Genomic DNA, 19,683 nt, shown 5'->3' with positions numbered 1-19,683 from the left:
TTTGAGTAACTCCGGGATTTGGTGATGGTCAGGGAGGCCTGATGTGCTGCAGTCCATGGGGTCCGAAAGAGTCGGACACGACTGAGCAACTGAACTGAACTGATGAACCAGCAGTCTCACTCCTGGGCATATATATATCTGGAGAAAAACATGGCTCCAAAGAATATATGCACCCCAGTGTTCACTGCAGCACTGTTTACACAGAAACAACCTAAATGTTCATTGACAGAGGAATGGAAAAAGATGTGGTACAGGTATGCAATGAAATTATTACTCAGCCATGAAAAAGAACTTAATAATGCCATTTGTAGCAACATGCATGGACCTAGAATTGTCATACTGAGTGAAGTAAGTCAGCCAGGGAAGAAATATCTAATGGCATGCCTTTTATGTGCAATCTAAAAAGAAATGGTAGAAATGAACTTATTTACAAAACAGAAACAGATTAGCAGATTTAGAGGAAGAATTTATGGTTACTAGGGGGAAAGAATAGGAAAAAGGGATCGTTAGGGTGTTTGGGATCAGTATGTACACAATGCTATATTTAAAATGTATAACCAACAAGGTCATGCTGTATAGCACAGGGAACTCTGCTCAGTGTTATGTGGCAGCCTGGATGGGAGAGAAACTGAATGGATACATGTATATGTATGGCTGACTTCCTCTGCTGTCTACCTGCAACTATCACAACATTATTAATCAACTATACCTCAATATAAAATAAAGTTTAAGGAAAAAAAAACTAAATTGCTACATGATCCTTTACTGTTTTTTAAAATGTCACCTTAATAGTTCAGGATGAGTTATTAAAAATATTCATTTAACAGAATTATTCTGTTAATGTACCAGATATATATTCCACTTGAAATGTTATCTTATTTTAATCTACATAAGTGAAGCTTCCTCATTTCACTGCTGATATCTTAGCTGTTTATAGAACCCATCCATTATAATGAACTTAAACACAGATTATTTTTTCAAATATTTTTTCCATAACACACTCTTCTTTCTGTGAATCTGACACAAAATGCTAAAACTTCTGACCACGATTTATTCATTTTCAGTGTCCATCTGAAATTTTTTCTCAACGTTGTTCAAACTGGGCCATTCCTACTGGAATCTATCTTCAAGTTCAGTCACTCTTTTGTCATTTCTACTCTACAAGCCATCCAGTAAACTTTTTATTCCAATAGTTTATTTTTTAGTTCCATCTTCTGTTTCTCTGCTAAGATTTGTGTTATTACTTCTTATAGCATGGTTATGATAACTACTTTTAAATCTTGACCTGCACCACCTTGAGGCTGAAGTCTACTAGACTGTCTCCCTTTGAGACAATTTCCTTATTGTATGTAATTTGTGATTGCATCCTGGACATCACATTATATGATTATTTATCTTCAAACTCTATGGAGCATGCTGATTTTTCAAAAACTGTTAGCAGACAGTTGAAATGGTTAAGTTCAGTCTTCTTGTTCTTATCCAACTTCTATGTGTTACATTACTATCTCCATAATCTCCATAACAACTCCTAGCTCAATAGTGGGGGGCGGAGTGGGGGGTGCTGGTGAAGATGGCCTGCTTCTTGGTCCTCTGGCTAGAAAGCCCAGGCTTTAGTTTCCCTGCTCTGCAGCAGTCTGCTACAGGATTGCCTGAGCTACAGTAGGAAAGAACAGGAAAAAAAAGCACAAAGCAATACAAAAATAAAGGGATTTTCCCTACTCTCTCTAACCCAAAGGGACCCCCTTCCATTCCTTGTCCACAATCCAGAAAAAGACCTCTCTAGGAGCTCAGTTTATGTGCAGTTCTGGGTTTCTGGCAGCTTTTGAGACCACCCCAGGAGATACCAAGAGAGAAAAAAGAAAAAAACTCATGGATATTTCAGTGATGTTTTGAGTTTTGGCTTCCTTCTCCAATTCACCTAACATTTACTTTCCAGAGTCCTCAGCTGCTGCATGCATTCTGTCCAGGGTTTCTAGATGCATTTAGTGAGAGTAGAGTGTGCTTATTTCATCTTGAGGGAAACAAGAATCCTCCTGCACTCATTCTATCATTGTTCATAAATTCTGCAACCATACTCTTCCTCACCTAAAAGAAACCCTTAAGTAGTCAGTATTTTTCAAAGTCATGGTATGAAAGGCACTGCTTTTAAACATTCTAAGTCAAACACAGTTGAATAGTCTATCAACTAAGTGATTATAAAAACAGTCCAGAGAACTGCTGGCTCAAAAAAAATACAAGGGAGGAAAAATGTGACAGATTTAGAATTGAAGAAGTCAATACAATGCTATACATGAGCATAAAGAGGAAAGAGAAAACAGTTGAAAATTATTAAATTTAAAATTATTTTAAAAGTTAAAATTATTAAAATTCAGCAAATTATTAAAATCACATTTTGGTAGAAAAGAAGCCCCTTATTTTTCCCTTAAATAAAGCTTTTTTGGATCCTAGCCACACCCAGATCATGATAAATATCCCAAATACTATGCTCTTTACAAATGACAGTACATGGTCTGAATGACCTTAGTCACTCTGCCAGAAACATAAAACATATATGGCATGCCATATTTTATTTATTTTTAATCAGTTAATTAATTTTTGGTTGTTGCTGAACGTGGGCTATTCAAAACATATATGGCATGCCATATTTTATTTATTTTTAATCAGTTAATTAATTTTTGGTTGTTGCTGAACGTGGGCTATTCTCTAGTTGCAGTGCATGGGCTTCTCACTGCGGTGGCTTCTCTTGTTGCAGAGCACAGGCTCCAGGTGCACCAGCTTTTAGTAGTTGCAGCACGCAGGCTCTAGAAGACAGGCTTCAGTAGTTGTGGCTCATGGGCTTCGTTGCCGAGGCATGTGGATCAAACCCATGTCCCCTCCACTGGTAGGCAGATTCTTATCCACTGTACCACCAGGTAAGTCCCATATTTTATAATAAAATTTTTTAGTCTGTGGTTTAATAAAAATAGAACAAATTGAACTGTTTACATGGGAAAAGATACAATTAAGATAAGAAGAGACTTCTGTCATCTGATTAAGACTAGAAATGGCTAACCGGCTACTTTTTCCCCCCATGTGGACAATTTTTAAAGTCTTTATTACAATGTTGCTTCTGTTTTATCGTTTGGTTTTTTGGCCCCAAGGCGTATGGGATCTTAGCCCCCTGACCAGGGAATCAAACCAGGACTCCCTGCATTGGAAGGCCAAGTCCCAACTACTGGACTACCAGGGAAGTCCCCTATCCTCTTTGTTGGGGGGTGGGGGTGGCAAGCAGGACAGATTGTGGATTGGGAAAAGACAGTCTCTTGGACCATTACACTACTATTAAGAAAACTCAAAACAAGAATATATGACAGTGTGGAAAGACAATACAATGTTAAGTGGAAAAGAACCCACCAGATGGTACACTGATGTATACACAGTATGTTTTGGAAACAAAACACAACCAAGAACACATGTATAGAAAAAAATATGGCTATGAGACACCTGCTATGTTTTTGCTTTTGCTTCTGTTTTTTCTTAAGTTGCTACAGTGAACATGTAGCGATTCTGAAATACTAATTAAAAGAGAAAACAGGCATGTGTCATATAATCGGTGTCAGTGTCACCCCACTTTGTCACAGTCAATGCCTGTTCCTGCAGATGAGAAGGGTGGGATCACCCACAATCAAGGACTGGGAGAAGGGAGGAGAAGGTCAGCAGTGCCTGTTTACCACCATCTACAAGTTAAACACGATCCCCCACACGCTGAAGGAACAGCTGCCTGGCTGGTGATTACAGACAAGGTGCAGAGCCAAGAGCGACACAATTGGAAGAGGGAGGCAGCCCCCGCACCTTGTCGCCTGCAGAGGGCTGGGCGAGGCAGTTTACCCTGGGGGCATGGCATCGGGGGAGCCCTCGGAAGCCCCACACTCACGCTCATGCTCTTTATGAGCAGGGCAAGGGAAGACAGAGAAGTGTGTACACTCGCATCTGCCGAGGCAGGAGAACATTCCACTAATTCTTGAGCTATTATAATTAGAACGCCATCTTTCTGGAGCAGCAGCTGTGCGAAGCCAACTAATGAACGACGGCAACAGAACCACTGAAGACAGCATACGTGCGCAAGTGTGCAGCAGCATTCCAGACCTAGGCAGAGCCCAGGGCCCCCGCACCCCACCCCACCGGGCCCAGGCCCAGAGCCACAGGTGAGGGGCATGGTGACCGTGGCCCTCCAGCCCAGACACGCTGGCCAGCAGGCCTTCACTCTCACAGGCAGTAAGAGCGCCCTTAGAACGGGTGCATCCTCGGCGATCCCACTGAGAGCCCTACGCCCCCTACCGAGGCTGGATTTCTGGCAGGACGTCAGACTTTCCCGTCCTCCCGCGCACAGGTTAGGAGAGACTGAGACTGGGTCCAGAGCCGGCGGCTATATGTCAGACAACTGCTGGTTCACGGAAAAGCAGTTTTCAAAAGCCAGAAAGGTATTTGGAAAAGTCCCTTTCTAAATACATAATGCTGCATTTCCATGTTCATTTTATTCATACCGAGTGATCACAGAGATGCTTCCATCTGAAATAACCCTCGTCCAGTCAAAGCACAGTTCGGGGCTCAGGTAAGACACACTCCTATCTGTTCTTGCCTTCTTGGTCCCTGCCTGGCAGAGGGCACGCGGGCTGTGCGTGGGGAGGCCCAAGCCCTCTGGGGTCACCCGGGGAGAAAATACGCTCCACCTGGAGAGCACCCTCCTCTGCAGCCGGGGGCCTGCTGCTCTGCTCAGGCCGTGTCCCGACCTGTCACCCCTCTGTCCCCGCCGGGCCCTAAGCTTACGGCCACAACACAGCCACTCTACCAGCAAGCTGTCCGCTGGACGCAGGCCACTGGGGAGCTTCCTGTAACTACAGAGGTATAATGTAATCACAGGGCTGTCCAGCCCCTGTGCGACTTTCATGGTGACAAAAAGGGACTTTCCTCGCCCCCATCCTAAGTGGGGGCGAGGCAGCAACAGAAGAGAGGAAGTGTCTTCCTTCCCGTCCGTTCTCAGGACAAGGCAGGGTGCTGAGCAGGCAAGGTGCCCGCGAGCAGCGGGCTGGTGGGGGACTCCTGAAGGCCGCTTCTGGAGTACACAGCAGCTTCAACACAAGGCAGCCGGAGGAGAGTTCAGATTCCATCGGCCCAGAGGTGGGGCCGGGCCAGCATGGGAAAGGGGCGTAACTGAAAACCTGAGCACTTGTGTCTTCAATAAAGCTTTCAGGAGTCACCCCAAAAAAGGCCCTGAACAAGCTTATCCTATCACTGAAAGCCCTTCTCCTGACTCTGTAACTAAGCAGAACACATCAGGGCCCCAAAGGAGCTGCTGCTGCTACAACTTCTAGCTGGATAGGACGTCCTTCTACACCCAACACCCGTGAGAAGGAAAAAGCAGTAAATGGTCAGTACAGTGCTTCATGTCAGCAGCTCTACTAGAAAAAATACTTGGTGAGCTCAGAAAGTGGACTGGGGAGGGCTTATCTTACTTTAAGATACCCCGTAATTTAAAAAACATACCAACAAAACACCCCCACACCCGGAATGTATGAACCTGAAATAGCAGCAAGATGCCTTTTCTGACTTATGAAAGTACATCCACACCGTTCCTACGCAGCGGTTTCCTTCTACACATCCCCTGTCGTCTTCCTCTGCCCCCTCCCCTCTCCTTCTCCGCTTCCGTAGAGCGATGAGTCTGAAGAGCACTGCACACAGGAAGTGCGCAAACAGAAGGTACATGAGACGGACCGTGTAGCCACGTGGCCACACCAAGAGAACTATTTCAAATGATTGCAAAATTATGGATAACCTGAAGGTCAAAAATAACTCTGACACATCTTTAATAACTTTTAATACTCATGCTGATGGAGGAGGTTGCTGTTATTCTGAGACTGCTGTGTTTGCATTCTGAGAAAGACAAATGAGTCATTACGTTAATATTTTTGAAAACTGGGATTTTCAGGGTGGGAGGAAGGAAATTAAGATATAAGCTTGATGAGGCTAAGTTAAAACTTCAGTGGTCCTGCAAGTGAACTGGAACTACCCGAATAAACTCAGGACATGTTTTCTCTTAAAGAAACTAAGCATGTGGTCAATCAGGAGCAACGAGGAACCGTGGAGTGAGGTCTCTGAACACCATTCCCTGAGAAAGGGGACCAGATCTCCCTAAAGGAATCTGGCCGATGCCAGGTCGTTGGGAAGAAATGTACTAGCTGATTACAACTCAACAAAAATTATAATAAAAAAAGATAAATAACACAATTTAAAAATAAGCAAAAGATCTGAATAAACATTTCTCTAAAGACCAGTAAGCACAGGAAAAGATGTTCAACATCGTCAGCCAGCAGGGAAATGAAATCAAAATCACAGTGAGGTACTGCTGCAAACCCACTAGGCAGTTGTATCAAAGAAGCCAATGGTGACACGTGTTGGTGAGGACGCGGAGAAACTGGAACCCTCATGTACCGCTGGTGGTGACGTACAATGGTAGATCTGCTTCAGAGATCAGTATGGCAGTCTGTTATGAGATCAAACACAGAGTTACTATATGGCCCAGCACCTGCAGTCTTAGGCGTATACCCAAGGGAGATGAAAACATATATCCAGACAGAGTCAGACATGACTGAGCAACAACAACCACCCACACAAAAACTTATACCTGAGTGTTTGCAGCAGCAGCCTTACCCAAAACTGCCAAAAGGTAAAACATCCGAGATTTCCATATGTCCATGAATAAATAATATGTGGTATAGCCATGCAATGGAGTATAGTTTGGCAATAAAGAGAGATAAAGTACTGATACACGCCACAGCACGGATGAACTTCAAAAGTATGATGCTAAGTGACAAGACCAATCACAAAAGGCCAAACAGTATAGTACATGAGTCCATTTATACGTGTAGAGTGTCCAGAAGAGGCAAATGTATAGACAGAAAGTAGACTAGCAGTTACCAAAGGCTTGGGGGATGGAGAGAACAAGGGCAGGGTCTGGGGACAGTACAAAGGGCATGGGGTTCCTTTCTGAAGCTATGAAAATGGTCTAAAATCTAAAACCGTGGAGATGGCTGCACAATGCAGAGAAGATACTAAAGATCACTATGTTGTCCGTTCTAGATGGGTGAAGTGTACGGTGGAGGCATTATGTCTCAGTAAAGTTATTACCACATTCACACACAAGTAACTACAAGATGAACCCAGAACACCTTTTCATACCCCAAAGTGAGAAAACTATCAAAGACTTCTGGGGTCACGTCAAAATGAACTCAGGAAACAATCTGAAGAAGCCATCACTGCTCAAACACGGGACGGGAACATCATTACAGATCCTATGTGCAACGGACTAGACATAGAGTGTGTTTATAAACCTGCGTTCAGAATGCTCCAGTAAAAATCTCAATCCACAGGTCATGTTAAGAGGATGCTAAGAAACACTCACTCTGATAATTCAGTACAGTTCAGTTCAGTCACTCAGTTGTGTCCGACTCTTTGCAACCCCATGAATCACAGCACACCAGGCCTCCCTGTCCATCACCAACTCCCGGAGTTTACCCAAACTCATGTCCATCGAGTCGGTGATGCGATCCAGCCATCTCATCCTCTGTCGTCCTCTTCTCCTCCTGCCCCCAATCCTTCCCAGCATCAGATGCGAAGAACTGACTCATCTGAAAAGACTCTGATGCTGGGAAAGATTGAAGGCAAGAGGAGAAGAGGATGACAGAGGGTCTTTTACAGTGAGTCAACTCTTCGCATCAGGTGGCCAAAGTATTGCAGTTTCAGCTTCAACATCAGTCCTTCCAATGAACACCCAGGACTGATCTCCTCTAGGATGGACTGGTTGGATCTCCTTGCAGTCCAAGGGACTCTCAAGAGTCTTCTCCAACACCACAGTTCAAAAGCATCAGTTCTTCGGCGCTCAGCTTTCTTTATAGTCCAACTCTCACATCCATACATAACCACTGGAAAAACCATAGCCTTGACTAGACGGACCTTTGTTAGCAAAGTAATGTCTCTGCTTTTTAATATGCTATCTAGGTTGGTCATAACTTTCTGATAACCTGTAAGTAAAGAAAGGAACTGAGCGTTGATCCTGCCTCTTCCCTGGGAATTATAACACAGGGTAACCAAGACTGACAAGGGGAGGTCTGTCTCAATGTATTCCCACTAAGGAATGAGGAAGGGAAGGCAGGAAGAATCAGAATGCTGCCATTTAGCAATCCCAAGGAACGAACCATCTAAGCAATAACCATCAATGGTTATTAGCATCAAAAAGGGAAAGATGCTTCTAGAAGGAAGTGTAGGGCAGCACCCAGGAAATATTCTTCTAAATACACAAACTTGAATCTGATTCAGCCTAGTTTTCCAGGAAACTCAAGGGTCAGAGAGAAAAGTGAAAGTGTTAGTTGCTCAGTCGTGTCTGACTCTGTGACCTTATGGACTGTAGCTCGTCAGGCTCCCCTGCCCGTGGAATTCTCCAGGCAAGAATACTGGAGTGGGTAGCCATTCCCTTCTCCAGGGGATCTGCCCGATCCAGGAATCAAACCCAAGTCTCCTGCACTGCAGGCAGATTCTTTACCATCTGAGCCACCAGGGAAGCCCTCAAGAGACATAGGAACATGTTAAATAATACTGTGAAGATGTAATCAGCAAAACCAGAGTATGGGAGACTTTTAGGAGAAACAACCCTTCCTTAAACACACACACACACACACACACACAAATAAGTTGCAAGGATAAAACTACAGAGAAGGGAGAACTTTAGACACCTATTAATGAATAACAGTGTGTGGAATTTATTTGGATCTGAAGTTGAAAAACAAACTATTTAGAAACAGCAAGTTACTCCCTGCAGGCCAAATCCAGCCCAGGGCTTGCTTCTGTTAGGTAGTTAGAATAGGAAAAAGGAATCCAGAATGGTGGTGGCTAAAAGACAAGGAAGGGAAAAGCCCGCGAAAATAGAACAAAGGAAGGGCTGAGGTCTGGAGTGAGGACCTCAGGTAGAAGAGCACTCCTGGCTAGCCCAATTTACATAGGGCAGGCCCAGGGGATGAAAAAAACATATAAAAAGAGGAGCCAAAGGGCCGGGGGTAGGGTGGGAGTGGGTGGGTGGGGGGTGGGGAGGGCCTTTCTCCCACGCACGTGAGCTTTCTCTCTTTTTCTTTCTCTCTCTCTCTTCGCGTCTTTTGGGTCTGCATGCCCTCGTGCCTTGAGGATGTATTTTCCTTTATTTTCTAAATAAAACTGAGCTGCAACACAGAGCTGTAACAGTGTCCGAGGGATGTGACGTGCCAAGGGCTTTAACGTCCGTCGCTTCAAATTTTTGTTGTGATGAGACAGAACCGGGGAAGTTACACACTCCCCTGACACTTCTGTAAGGCCCTCAAGGTAAAAATGCTTTGTTTAAAAAAATGAAATTAAAACAAAAAACAAAGACTATGCAACAGGCCAATGTGCAGCAGAGACCAAGCGTAGCCCCAGAAACCTAAAACATCTACTATCTGGCCCTTCGCAGAAAGTGTGCCTTGCTCTGAAGCTATGTGCTAAGGTATTTACAGATGAACGGATGTTAGGATGTCTCAAATTCGTTTCCAAATAATCCAGAGGAGCAGGAAGAGGTCTGGAGGGAACAAGACTGGCCAATCGTGGAAGCTCTGTGATGAGGCTTCATTATACTGTCTCTTTTTGCAGATGTCTAAAATTTGTCATAATAAAAAATTTTAAAATAGGCTGAACAGGGAATAAAAGTGATGGCTGATCTTAAATGTCATTGTGGCAGAAACAGCTAGGTGCCCCATGATATCTGCTCTTCCGTGTTAGCAGAATTTCACTCAGGCACATGGCTAAGTTCTGGCCAATAAAATGTGACAGTTTGTGAGGGCTTGGAGTAAGTACCAGCAAATGGAGAAGGCACAACTTCCTACTCTCTTTTCCTCCTTGCTAGTAGTTGTAACTGATGGAGACTGAGCAGCCATTCTGCACCTCGAAGTGGAATCCGTGTGTTACTGATGGAGACTGAGCAGCCATTCTGCACCTCGAAGTGGAATCCGTGTGTTATGATGGGAAAGCAGGATAGGAGACCACATCCTGGCCAGTCTGTGAAAATGCCACATTGGCCTCGGACCGCCTATTGCTAGGCTTCTTACACATGAAGGAGAAATACAGTTCTACCTCTTGAAGCCAGGATTATTTTGGATTTTCTTGTGGTCAAATCTACCCCTAGCTGATACAGTCAGGAAAATATTTCTTTCAAAATATTCACCTTATTCAAGGTGAGTCTGGTACACAAGCATAATTTTGGTTGGTGACTGTTAAATGACAGAACTGTGGGTATTCCAAAGTTTTTCCCCCAGGTCAGTGCAAGAAGAAGGCTTTTTTTTCCCCTCAGTCAAAAAACTAAATGTGTGTGTGTGTGCTGTTGGAGAAGAAGCTGGAGAGCTCAGCAGGGAGATCCAGGATTTGAAAAGAGGTAAAGCCGAGTCCAGAGAGACGGGTAAGAAGCTGTACACCTGAGAGGAGAAGGAACGCTGGAAAAGCGAAACCAGGAAGAGTTGGGGTCTTGGTTTTGAAAGGACAAACTTGAGTATCTGTTTGACCTCGAGAAACTCAGTCCTCCAACAGCCAAGTCCTGGGCTGGAGGTGGTTCCTACAGCAAATGGGAAGTGAGGGCCTTTGAGTTAAGTGGGGAGTCAATTGTCAGCTGTTACGACAACTTAGATCTTAACAACAAACGCCAGCACCACAGGGTCTGGATTGTCCCTGCGGTCTTGACTGACTCCAACCACAGACATCCCCTAGTGACTCAGGCCAGCTCCTGCTCATCCTATAGGCTGCAGCCTGACCGTGGGAGCATCCCTGGGGAAGCATCTCTGATCACTCTGAAAAATGAAGGTCCCCCCAAGACCCAAGTAAGACCACGTTTTCTTCTACAGCACCACTCCTGTTATAATTATATAATTACGGGTCTTTGGCTGTTGCCTTTTCCACCTTTAGATTGGAAGCTCCACCAGGTCAGGGACTATGGCAGTTTTATCATTATCTTCCTAATTCTACCACACTGCCCAGCACACAGGAGATTCTCGCTAAAGGGTTCTTGAATAAAAGAAACAAATCTGAATTTCCTGAGCTCCTCACCAAGAGAATCTCTGTTCTGCTTAAAATATTTTAGGAACAATTGTGGAAAAGTTCAGACACTGACAGACTCATAATCAACAGGTGTCTCTCTCTTTCTTGTTCCCTCTCCCTCTCTCATCCGGGTCAATCTGAAAAAACCTGATCAATTTTTCTTTTAGACAACTTTTCAACTGACAGTGTTAATGACATGCGTTAATGATCCCATAAAGAAAACCCACTTGGGAGTGTCACGAAGCTTCATGCCTAGAAACTCTTCTATTTGGGATGTTCTGACCGGTTTTGAACGTCTCACTGTAATCAGTGCACTAGGAGGAAACTTCAACAACGTCACCTGAGAAACAACACTTGTCAATAACAGCATTTCCAGAAGCCCGGACAGGAAGAGGCAAGGCGCGGCAGAGGTGCACACAGCCCGATGGTGAATCACAGCCCCGGTCACGTCTCACTCGTCCTGCTGACCTCAGAGAGTGACCAGGAGGCTCACGTGGGAGAATGTGTGACCAGGTGCCAAGTCTGGAAAGCGACCTGAGGCTGCCTCTGTAGGTCTCATGGCCAAAGCTGATGGGATAGGGCCTAACTGCTCTGGGGATGAAGAGACTGGGAACTCTCAGAGGATGCTGTGATGGCGTCCAGTCCCACCCACCTCTGAGTGAGCTCCAGGAAGCCCCTGAAGACCGAGCAGCCCTGATCACACAGAGCAGGGAGCCACCCAGATCACCCTAGTCCACACGGTTCATTCCGGAGCAGTGTGGAATGTTAAGCAATGCTTTCTCAGCCTTCCGTTTGTAATTGCTACCCATCAGGAGGTCCTTACTCTACTCTCCAGAGGTTCTGGGGAATACCTGTCCAAGGAGGTAGCATTTAGGAGTCTAGTAGCACGGTTGAATGGGGAAAGAAGTCTTTGGACCTAGAGTAAGTACCCTGGCTGCCATTTTGGACAGGAGGGTCTAGAAAGGAGAAGAAGACAGTTTTTCAAGCCAAGAGGTCTATTTGCAAAGCGTACCTTTAGGACCACATAATTAATAATAAACAGCAGCTAAGATCTGAGTGGTTCGTATGCCAGACATAGTTCTAAAAGCTTTACATGCATTAAATAATTTAATCCTTCCTACAGCCCCATGACATAGGGTGCCATAACTGTGTGTATTTTATAGATGAGTTAACAAGGTTCAGAGCACTTGAGGAAATTGCTCCAGTTCACAGACTGGTAAGCAGAGGTGAAAATGGGAGTGAAATCTAACTGGGCTTCAGCCTAGCCCTCCTTCCATGATATCACACAGCCTTGTCTAACAGCAGGGTTCACACCTGCTCACAGCCCTCATCCTGACCTGCAGGCTCCCACCTGTTTTCTGCCCTACATTCTGCCTTGCTCCTTATCCACTGGGACTTATTTTCTCAATTAGGGTTTTGTACCGTAGAACCATAGAACCTTCCTTAGAAGGACTTTGCTTCCCACCTTAACAATGATTCATCATTTTCTATTATGCCATTTCTGACTTCCCTGGGTAATAAATTCACAAACTACATCATAGATTTCAGTTTTACTTCTTATTCATCTCAATCCTGCTTTTCTACTAAGAAGTTCTTAGACTATGAAAAGGTAGCAGTTGACATGCTGGAGTTTCGCTAAGAGTCAACGCAAAAAACAGTTTCCACTGGACTTTGTTGAGCTGGCAGGTGTGCACAGCCAGTGTAAAGACTCAGTGCAGATTTAACACAAGCCCCAGGACAGGCTGGCTGCCTCTGGCAGCTTTTCTAACTATGGGCCCAGTCCTCCAAAGGTGATGCGGCTGTAAGAGCATGTGTACCAGAGAGTCAGAAACAGCTGTGGCACCCAACATCACCGACACCGAAGACGTTCACTCCGACGTTCAGGAGTTTAGGAACGAGTTCTTGTGAGACAAACAGCCGGCAGTGAGGCAGCTCCAAGTCCCTGCTGAGGACCACCGGGAACCCGCACATACCTTCACTCCGTCCAGCACGGCCTTGATGACCCCCTTCACAGTTGTCACCATCTCTTTATCTTCTGAGTTCACACCTTCCAGCATCACTTGGTCAGACCAACGGATGAGGTTGGCGAGACTTTGGTACACTCGGCTGTAGCAGGAGGAGAGGGCTGAGCTGGAGGCAGGAGGAGATTTTCAAGAGAATATTAAAACTCCAAAGCATGGCCATCACTTTAAGTCTTCTGTTTAGCACAGACCTAGTTTCTCAATGACTAGGGTTTCTCAGTCCTTTCTATAAAATCTGCACCTCCTTTTAATAAATACACTTTTCCTCCCTGAACCTATTTCCTTACATCCAATGAAGATTTTGTGGAGCTTTATACTCTGGTCTAAGGGTTTTTTTCATTTCTTACCTATAATGTATAAAAATTCCACCACGAGAGTTTATGTGTTTTTTCAAACTTCACATCCTCCACAAGATTCTGATAACATCTCTCAAGGAACGGCCCACCTTCCTCTCCTCCGAGTAGGTCAGAGTGTTGTACACGTCTTATTCTGAATTAGATAAAAACTCGCGGGCTGCCCTCACCTTCCAAGATGGCGCACACTCTATGGAGTGTGTTTCTCTCTAAATAAATCCACTTACCTATCACTGGGCTTCCCTGGTGGCTCAGACAGTAATGTGTCTGCTTGCAATGTGGGAGACCTGGGTTGATCCCTGGGTCGGGAAGACCTCCTGGAGAGGAAGTGGCAACCCACTCCAGTACTCTTGCCTGGAAAATTCCATGGATGGAGGAGCCTGGCAGCCTACAGTCCATGGGATCGCAGAGAGTTGGACACGACTGAGCAACTTTACTTTTCACCTATCACTTTGTCTCTCACTGAGTTCTTTCTGTAATGACACATCAAGAACCTAAGCTTCAGCCTGGATGGGAGGGGGGTTTGGGGAAGAATGCATACATGTATATGTATGGCTGAGTCCCTTCCTTGTTCACTGAAACTATTACAAATAATCAGGTATACCCCAATACAAAATGTTTTTGGTGCTAAGAAAGTAAAAACTCATATGTGTCACGAGGAGCCAACAGGTTTGTGGGATTTTAGCAGGCAGGGTCTTTTAGAGACAGCTTTTATTTTGAATAAAAATTTTTTTTTTTTTGTATCTTAGTTCCAAGACCAGGGATCGAACCCATGCCCCCTGCAGTAGAAGAGTGAAGTCTTAACCACTGGACCACCACTTCCAATGAGGGAAGTCCCAAGGAGTAACCTTTAAATATGAGTTCAAAGAGACCTGTCATTTACTAGAATTCCTCCTAACATTGGGTTGGCTTTGTCATCCCCTGCAATAAACCATGGTTGAGAAGTCAGAGGAATGCACTAATGAAGAGTATTTAAGAAGGATAAGTCAGAGGCGAGGTGATCTGTGGTGGTGGGAGAGGTATCAACTTCGCAACAACACAATACAAGCCCCAAGTACTTTTGGAGGCCCTAACAATTGTAAGGTAGAGGCCAAAAGGAAGATGTTTTATATCTTACACATATTTTTAAAATAACTAAAGATAATTATCCTGAGAGTTTATGGAAAGAATTATTTTTCTATTTTGAATATTATGTATTACAATAGAAGAAGAGCAAAAGTGTAGAAAACTTATGGGCTGCTACCTTCTCCATTAAAAAAAAAAAAAAGAAGCTGATATTTAGCAGCCAAAGATATGCTTTTTCTCCACAGATATAATTGTAAGAAAAATACAGAATATTGTAAGATGATTAAAACAGGTTCCAAAAATAAAGCCATTAAAAAAAACACACCTGAACCAAACAATGATCTAACAAGAAGCTCTTCAGAATCAGATAAGGAGGAAGAGCATTTCCAGGAGACTGGTCTCCACTCTGCCGTTAACTCTACCCCGTGCGTGTTCCAACAGGGAGAAAAGAAGAGTCAGAAAGACTGAAAGCAAACTCCTCAAGTCCCATTACAAAAAAGAAAAACGTAAAAAAGGAGCCACAAGAAAGCCAGGGTTTGCACCATGAGATCCTGTACACACCCTAATCTTGTCAACAACCCCCACCCTTGGGAAATATTGCTGTATAAATGCATGCATGCTCAGTTGTATCTGACTCTTTGCAGCCCCCTTGACTGTACCCTGCCAGGCTCTTCTATAACTCCTTATCAAATTTTCCTGGGTAAGAGGGCTCTCACCCAACTATGCTGGCACCCTGATCTTGAACTTCTAGCCTTCAGAACTATGAGAAATAAACTTATGTTGTTTATAAGCTTTAAAAAAAAAAAAAAGCTTCCTGGGTGTGGACATGTTTTTTTCAAGGCCTACTGTATCCGCCTTTGCCTGGCAAAATAATAAAGCTATCCTTTTCTACTTCACCCAAAAAAAAAAAAAAAAAAAAGAAGAAAGCCAGGGTTTGGCTGCTTTAGAGGATAATATAAATGCCGAGTATTCAATGTCACACCTATTCTCTTAGGAAGGATGACTAGGAGAATAAAACAAAACTTTTAGACTTTCCTGGGGCCTGGATCATAGGTGAGGTGGTCCTGAAAGGGAAGGTGCTCCTAGAAGTTCTGCCTCTCCTCCCAGGCAAGGCCAGATGAGGCCTTTTTAAACGAAGACTGGCCTCCCAGCCCCGGCCTGAGCGGATGCCACCAAAGCACCTGGCGATAATTAGATGAAAGAGGTGGGAGAGGCCACCTTTATGTGATGCTCAATTCCTGCCTGCACTGGATGTTGACATTTTCCTGAGAGCACCTAAAAATACTGGTAAGTGTGTCCACCCTTCACACAGTCAGCTTGGAGGAAGAACAGTCCTGTGTCTTAATGTCACAGGAAGGACGTTAAAACAGGAGGGAAGGTCCTGTACCATAAAAACGTCCAGAGGACCAGCTGTTCATCTGCTTCCAAAATGAAGCAAAGCCGTCTACATGGAGGGCAAGCAGGGATCCTGTTCTCACACCTCCGTTCATTGCTCACAAGCAGCAGCCAGCGGCTTGTTCACAGGCCCGTCACCACTGCCCTGGGAACCAGGGGAGGAGGGTAGCCAACAGCTTGCCTGCTGGAACCCCACCCACAGAGGAGGCAGGATAACATCCTCCCAGCCAACAAGCGGGCTTCCCGGGTGGCTCAGTGGTCAAGAAGCCACCTGCCAATGCAGGAAATGCAGGTTCGATCCCTGGGTTGGGAAGATCCCCAAGAGGAGGGCATGGCAACCCACTCCAGTATTCTTGCCTGGAGAATCCCATGGACAGAGGTGCCTGGCGGGCTACAGTCCACAGGGTCGCAAAGAACTGGGACACGACTGAGCAACTAACACACACATAACCAACAAATGTGCCAGGAGGAGTGAGATGGTGAAAGGAAACTAACAGAAATGTTTGAGGGAGTATTTTCGATCATGTCAGGGAGAGCAACAAAAATATCATCAACTGGCTTCTGAAAAATTTCAGGAGGAAAAATCCTTTAAACGGTATTAACCAAAGGACTACCAGGAAAAAAAGAGAGGGAAAAAGCCATTGTTCCTTGTGGCCACATCCAGGCATTTCTCTTTTCCCCTAAAGGAAATCGTTATAGATGTTAAGTAATTATAAAACCGCCCCACAGACAAAAAAACACCCCAGACCACTGTCAGATCACTTGATCAAGTCTCCCAGAGCTTGCGTGTCTAGAAAGCAATTTCCCCAGCAGAGCTGTTGGCCCACACTTGGGGACGCGAGGCCGAGCAGCAGCGCCGGGTCAGCGCTCTCACAGGGCTCGCCGAAGGTGGCCGTGCTGACTCTCCCAGGGAGGGGCACACAAGGTGGTGGGCGCGGGGCTGCAGCGGTCAGCGCCCATGTGGTCACACTCCTCTCACACAACTGCGAGTCTCTTCCCTCCCGGGACACACCTGCCCGCTGCCCTGGTTCCTCTGGTCGTCTTCTCCCGCCTGCAGAGCCCATCTAGCGCCTGCCTTGACTTCAGGTCCGGCCAGTGTCTCCTCCCCCAGAAGTTTAGTAAGTGTGACTCTCCTGTAACTCACCCTCCATAAAATTGGCACCTGGTCATACAGTGGGGGAGTTGGTGTTTTCAACCAGATCTGAACTCTCCCGTGGTGGGCCCAGCCCATGAGAGGTCTGTCAGAGCATTTCATAAAAAGCCGTCTATGCACCTGAAACCAGCTTACTGTTAGGCACATTCCCTCCAAGGAGAGCCGCACTGGGCCTGTCCACAAGCTGGGCACTGAGGACCTCCTGGGAAAGCATAGCACTTGTCTCACAGAGGCCTCCATAGGCCTCTGAACGAGGCATCGAAGCGGCTGGCTGCCCCAGAGGCTTGGGTACATGAAGGCAGCCTGCTGCGGAAAGTGAAGACTGAACCAGGCAAAAGCCCTATCAACGCCGTCTCCTTCCCCACCAACTGGCTCCAGTGAGCTTCCAGCCAGAAGACCACCATCTATCGACAGGGGTCAGCAGAAGCCCCAGGGCAGGCAGCTTCTTGGAAATGAAGATACTGCTTGCTTTATCTCCCAAAAGAAGGAAACTATGCACTTCATTGCCAAGTTCTGAAAGCAGTTCATAAAGGCTCAGCCCCGTGGGGCTACAAGGACACTAAACCATCCTGAGGAACTGAAACAGAGAGATGTTTATCCTGAACAGGTACCAGGGAAGGAAAATAAAGCCAGCAGGCATCTGACAGCCTCTCATGGGAAAGCTCCTGCGAGGCTCTCATTGAAGGTTACATTCAATACTGCTTTTCTTTCTGTGGTTAACAACAAACACAGAGGCAAGCCGTTGACTGACCTTTCAGAGGGAAATGAACTCCAGCAAAAAAAAAAACAAAACCATTACCCAACAAAAGCTGACTCCATCCCTGTACCTGGCTTCCAATGAATCCAGCTGCCGTCTGGGAGGACCTGGCTTGATACAACTCAACGTTTCACTAATCCATGCCCTACTGGGATTCCCCTCTACCTCTTCTGGCTTAATAATGTCAGCGGTCAAGGTCTCTAAGCAGCTAGACACTTAGCAGGATTTGGTGTCACAGTAAACTATGGTTAACACAGGGAACTTGGGAAAATATGTCCAAATCAATGGGATGATTGCCAATGAGCCAGCTAGTATGAAAAAAGAACCACGGGCTTACCCAGAGGCTACCCCCAGCAGCGGTGGTGAGCTTCCTCAGTGTCGAGGCCTCATGAGCAACAGTGACCTCAACCTTGGGAGAAAACCAAGTGGAGACCACGGGGCAAGGCTGGGGGCAGGGGCTGGGAGGGCTCCTTTTCCTCCTGGTACTCCTCACTGTTCACAGGAACGCTGGGTGTGAACGGCCCCCAAACCAAGGTGCCGCTATGCCTTCACGGCTTTAACACAGCCCAGAGCAACTCACCTGTGCTGAATTCGAGGGTCACTCTGCACCAGGGGTAAGATGGCCTCCAGCACCTTGCTGGCGGACCCCGGGAGCATCTCCAGGACCTTCTTATCAATAGCCATTTTGTCCACAATGGTCTTAAAGTAGCGCAAGGCACTGACAACTTCCTTCTCTTTCTCCTCCAGCCAGCTCAGGTTCTGAAAGGAAATGTTAAGCATAAGGAGGGAGGAGAGAGATTAAAGGGAATGATTTTAAAAGAAATAAATAAAATTTCCTGTAGACCACTTTGAGATTGATGCCACTGGCAAGGGCTTCTCGCTGCAGAAACTAAGTCAAATTGTCTCCCTAAGGACTGCAATCAGGATACAGAGGCCAGACGTGGAGGCGGAAGGAGGGGCTGGATGGAGAAAAGTAGTTTAGGTATTCCTAAGTCCCTTCCTGGACAGAGACAGGCTCGCCGGGGGTCTCCTCCTCCACCACACTGAACTATCACCACTAATCTCTGCAAGTGTAGTGAGGACTGATTTGCTGATGGCTGCAGGAAGGATGCTAGGGTACTGTGCACATCTATCCAGGAAATCAAATTGAGAAATCCCAGGCCTTTCAAGGTCCTAGGGGCTGTGTGAGAATGGTCAGAGGCATTAGTGCTCAAAGCCCATTCTCCAGGACTCCTCGCTAGACTCCCATATTTGACCCGCAGACGCAGTGCCCTCTCAATGAGATGAGATGGCTCTCCCAAAGGACCTGGAAGCCCTGGGGTGAAAGGATGAGGAAGCTGGACAGACAGCAGAAATTCAGTCATTGCTCCTGCTGCAACTGCTAACAGCATCCAGGGTATCTCTGCTCCTGAGGAAAGCTCACCAAGGAAGAAAATAAAAACACAGAGCCCTGGACCTCCCAGCATTCACATTCCCACACCCAGGTCTTTCCTCTTTGACTGTGGGGTACCTTGAACCCACGGTCAGTGGGTAAACACACTCCTTACACTGACCTTAAGATCAACAACCCAGGTCCCAGCTGGCTGGCAGGGAAAGGGAAATCAAGAATAATCGTTAAGATAGATAAATCCAAAAATGGATAATCCATTCGAGTAGAATCAATTACTTGCCCAGGGCAAATTAAGAGTAGTATGGGTGAGGAAAATTCCCATCTATGGGCTCTTTGAGCTCCAGAGACTATATAAACAAAACTCACCAAGAACAAGAAGATAATTTCTTAAAAAAGGAGATTTAAACTATACAAATACACAAAAAAGT

General features: G+C 45.7%; 1 protein-coding gene across 30 annotated transcripts in view; it reads right to left on the bottom strand.

Moving 5' to 3' along the window:
- The window catches only part of RAPGEF1 (Rap guanine nucleotide exchange factor 1), a 245,696-nt gene that overhangs the window by 47,154 nt on the left and 178,859 nt on the right, over positions 1–19,683 (bottom strand). For all 30 annotated transcript variants that reach the window (XM_081594660.1, XM_081594634.1, XM_081594651.1 and 27 more), the window contains 2 exons: positions 18,446–18,624; positions 13,095–13,251 (listed from right to left, as the gene is read on the bottom strand). In XM_081594660.1, coding sequence (XP_081450786.1) covers positions 13,095–13,251; positions 18,446–18,624 — 336 coding nt within the window. The remainder of the gene's footprint in view (positions 1–13,094; positions 13,252–18,445; positions 18,625–19,683) is intronic.

This window comes from Giraffa tippelskirchi, chromosome 4, assembly GCF_054371585.1.
Source record: "Giraffa tippelskirchi isolate mGirTip1 chromosome 4, T2T-mGirTip1v1.2.pri, whole genome shotgun sequence".
NCBI lineage: Eukaryota > Metazoa > Chordata > Mammalia > Artiodactyla > Giraffidae > Giraffa > Giraffa tippelskirchi.
This window is presented reverse-complemented; position numbering and strand designations above follow the sequence as displayed.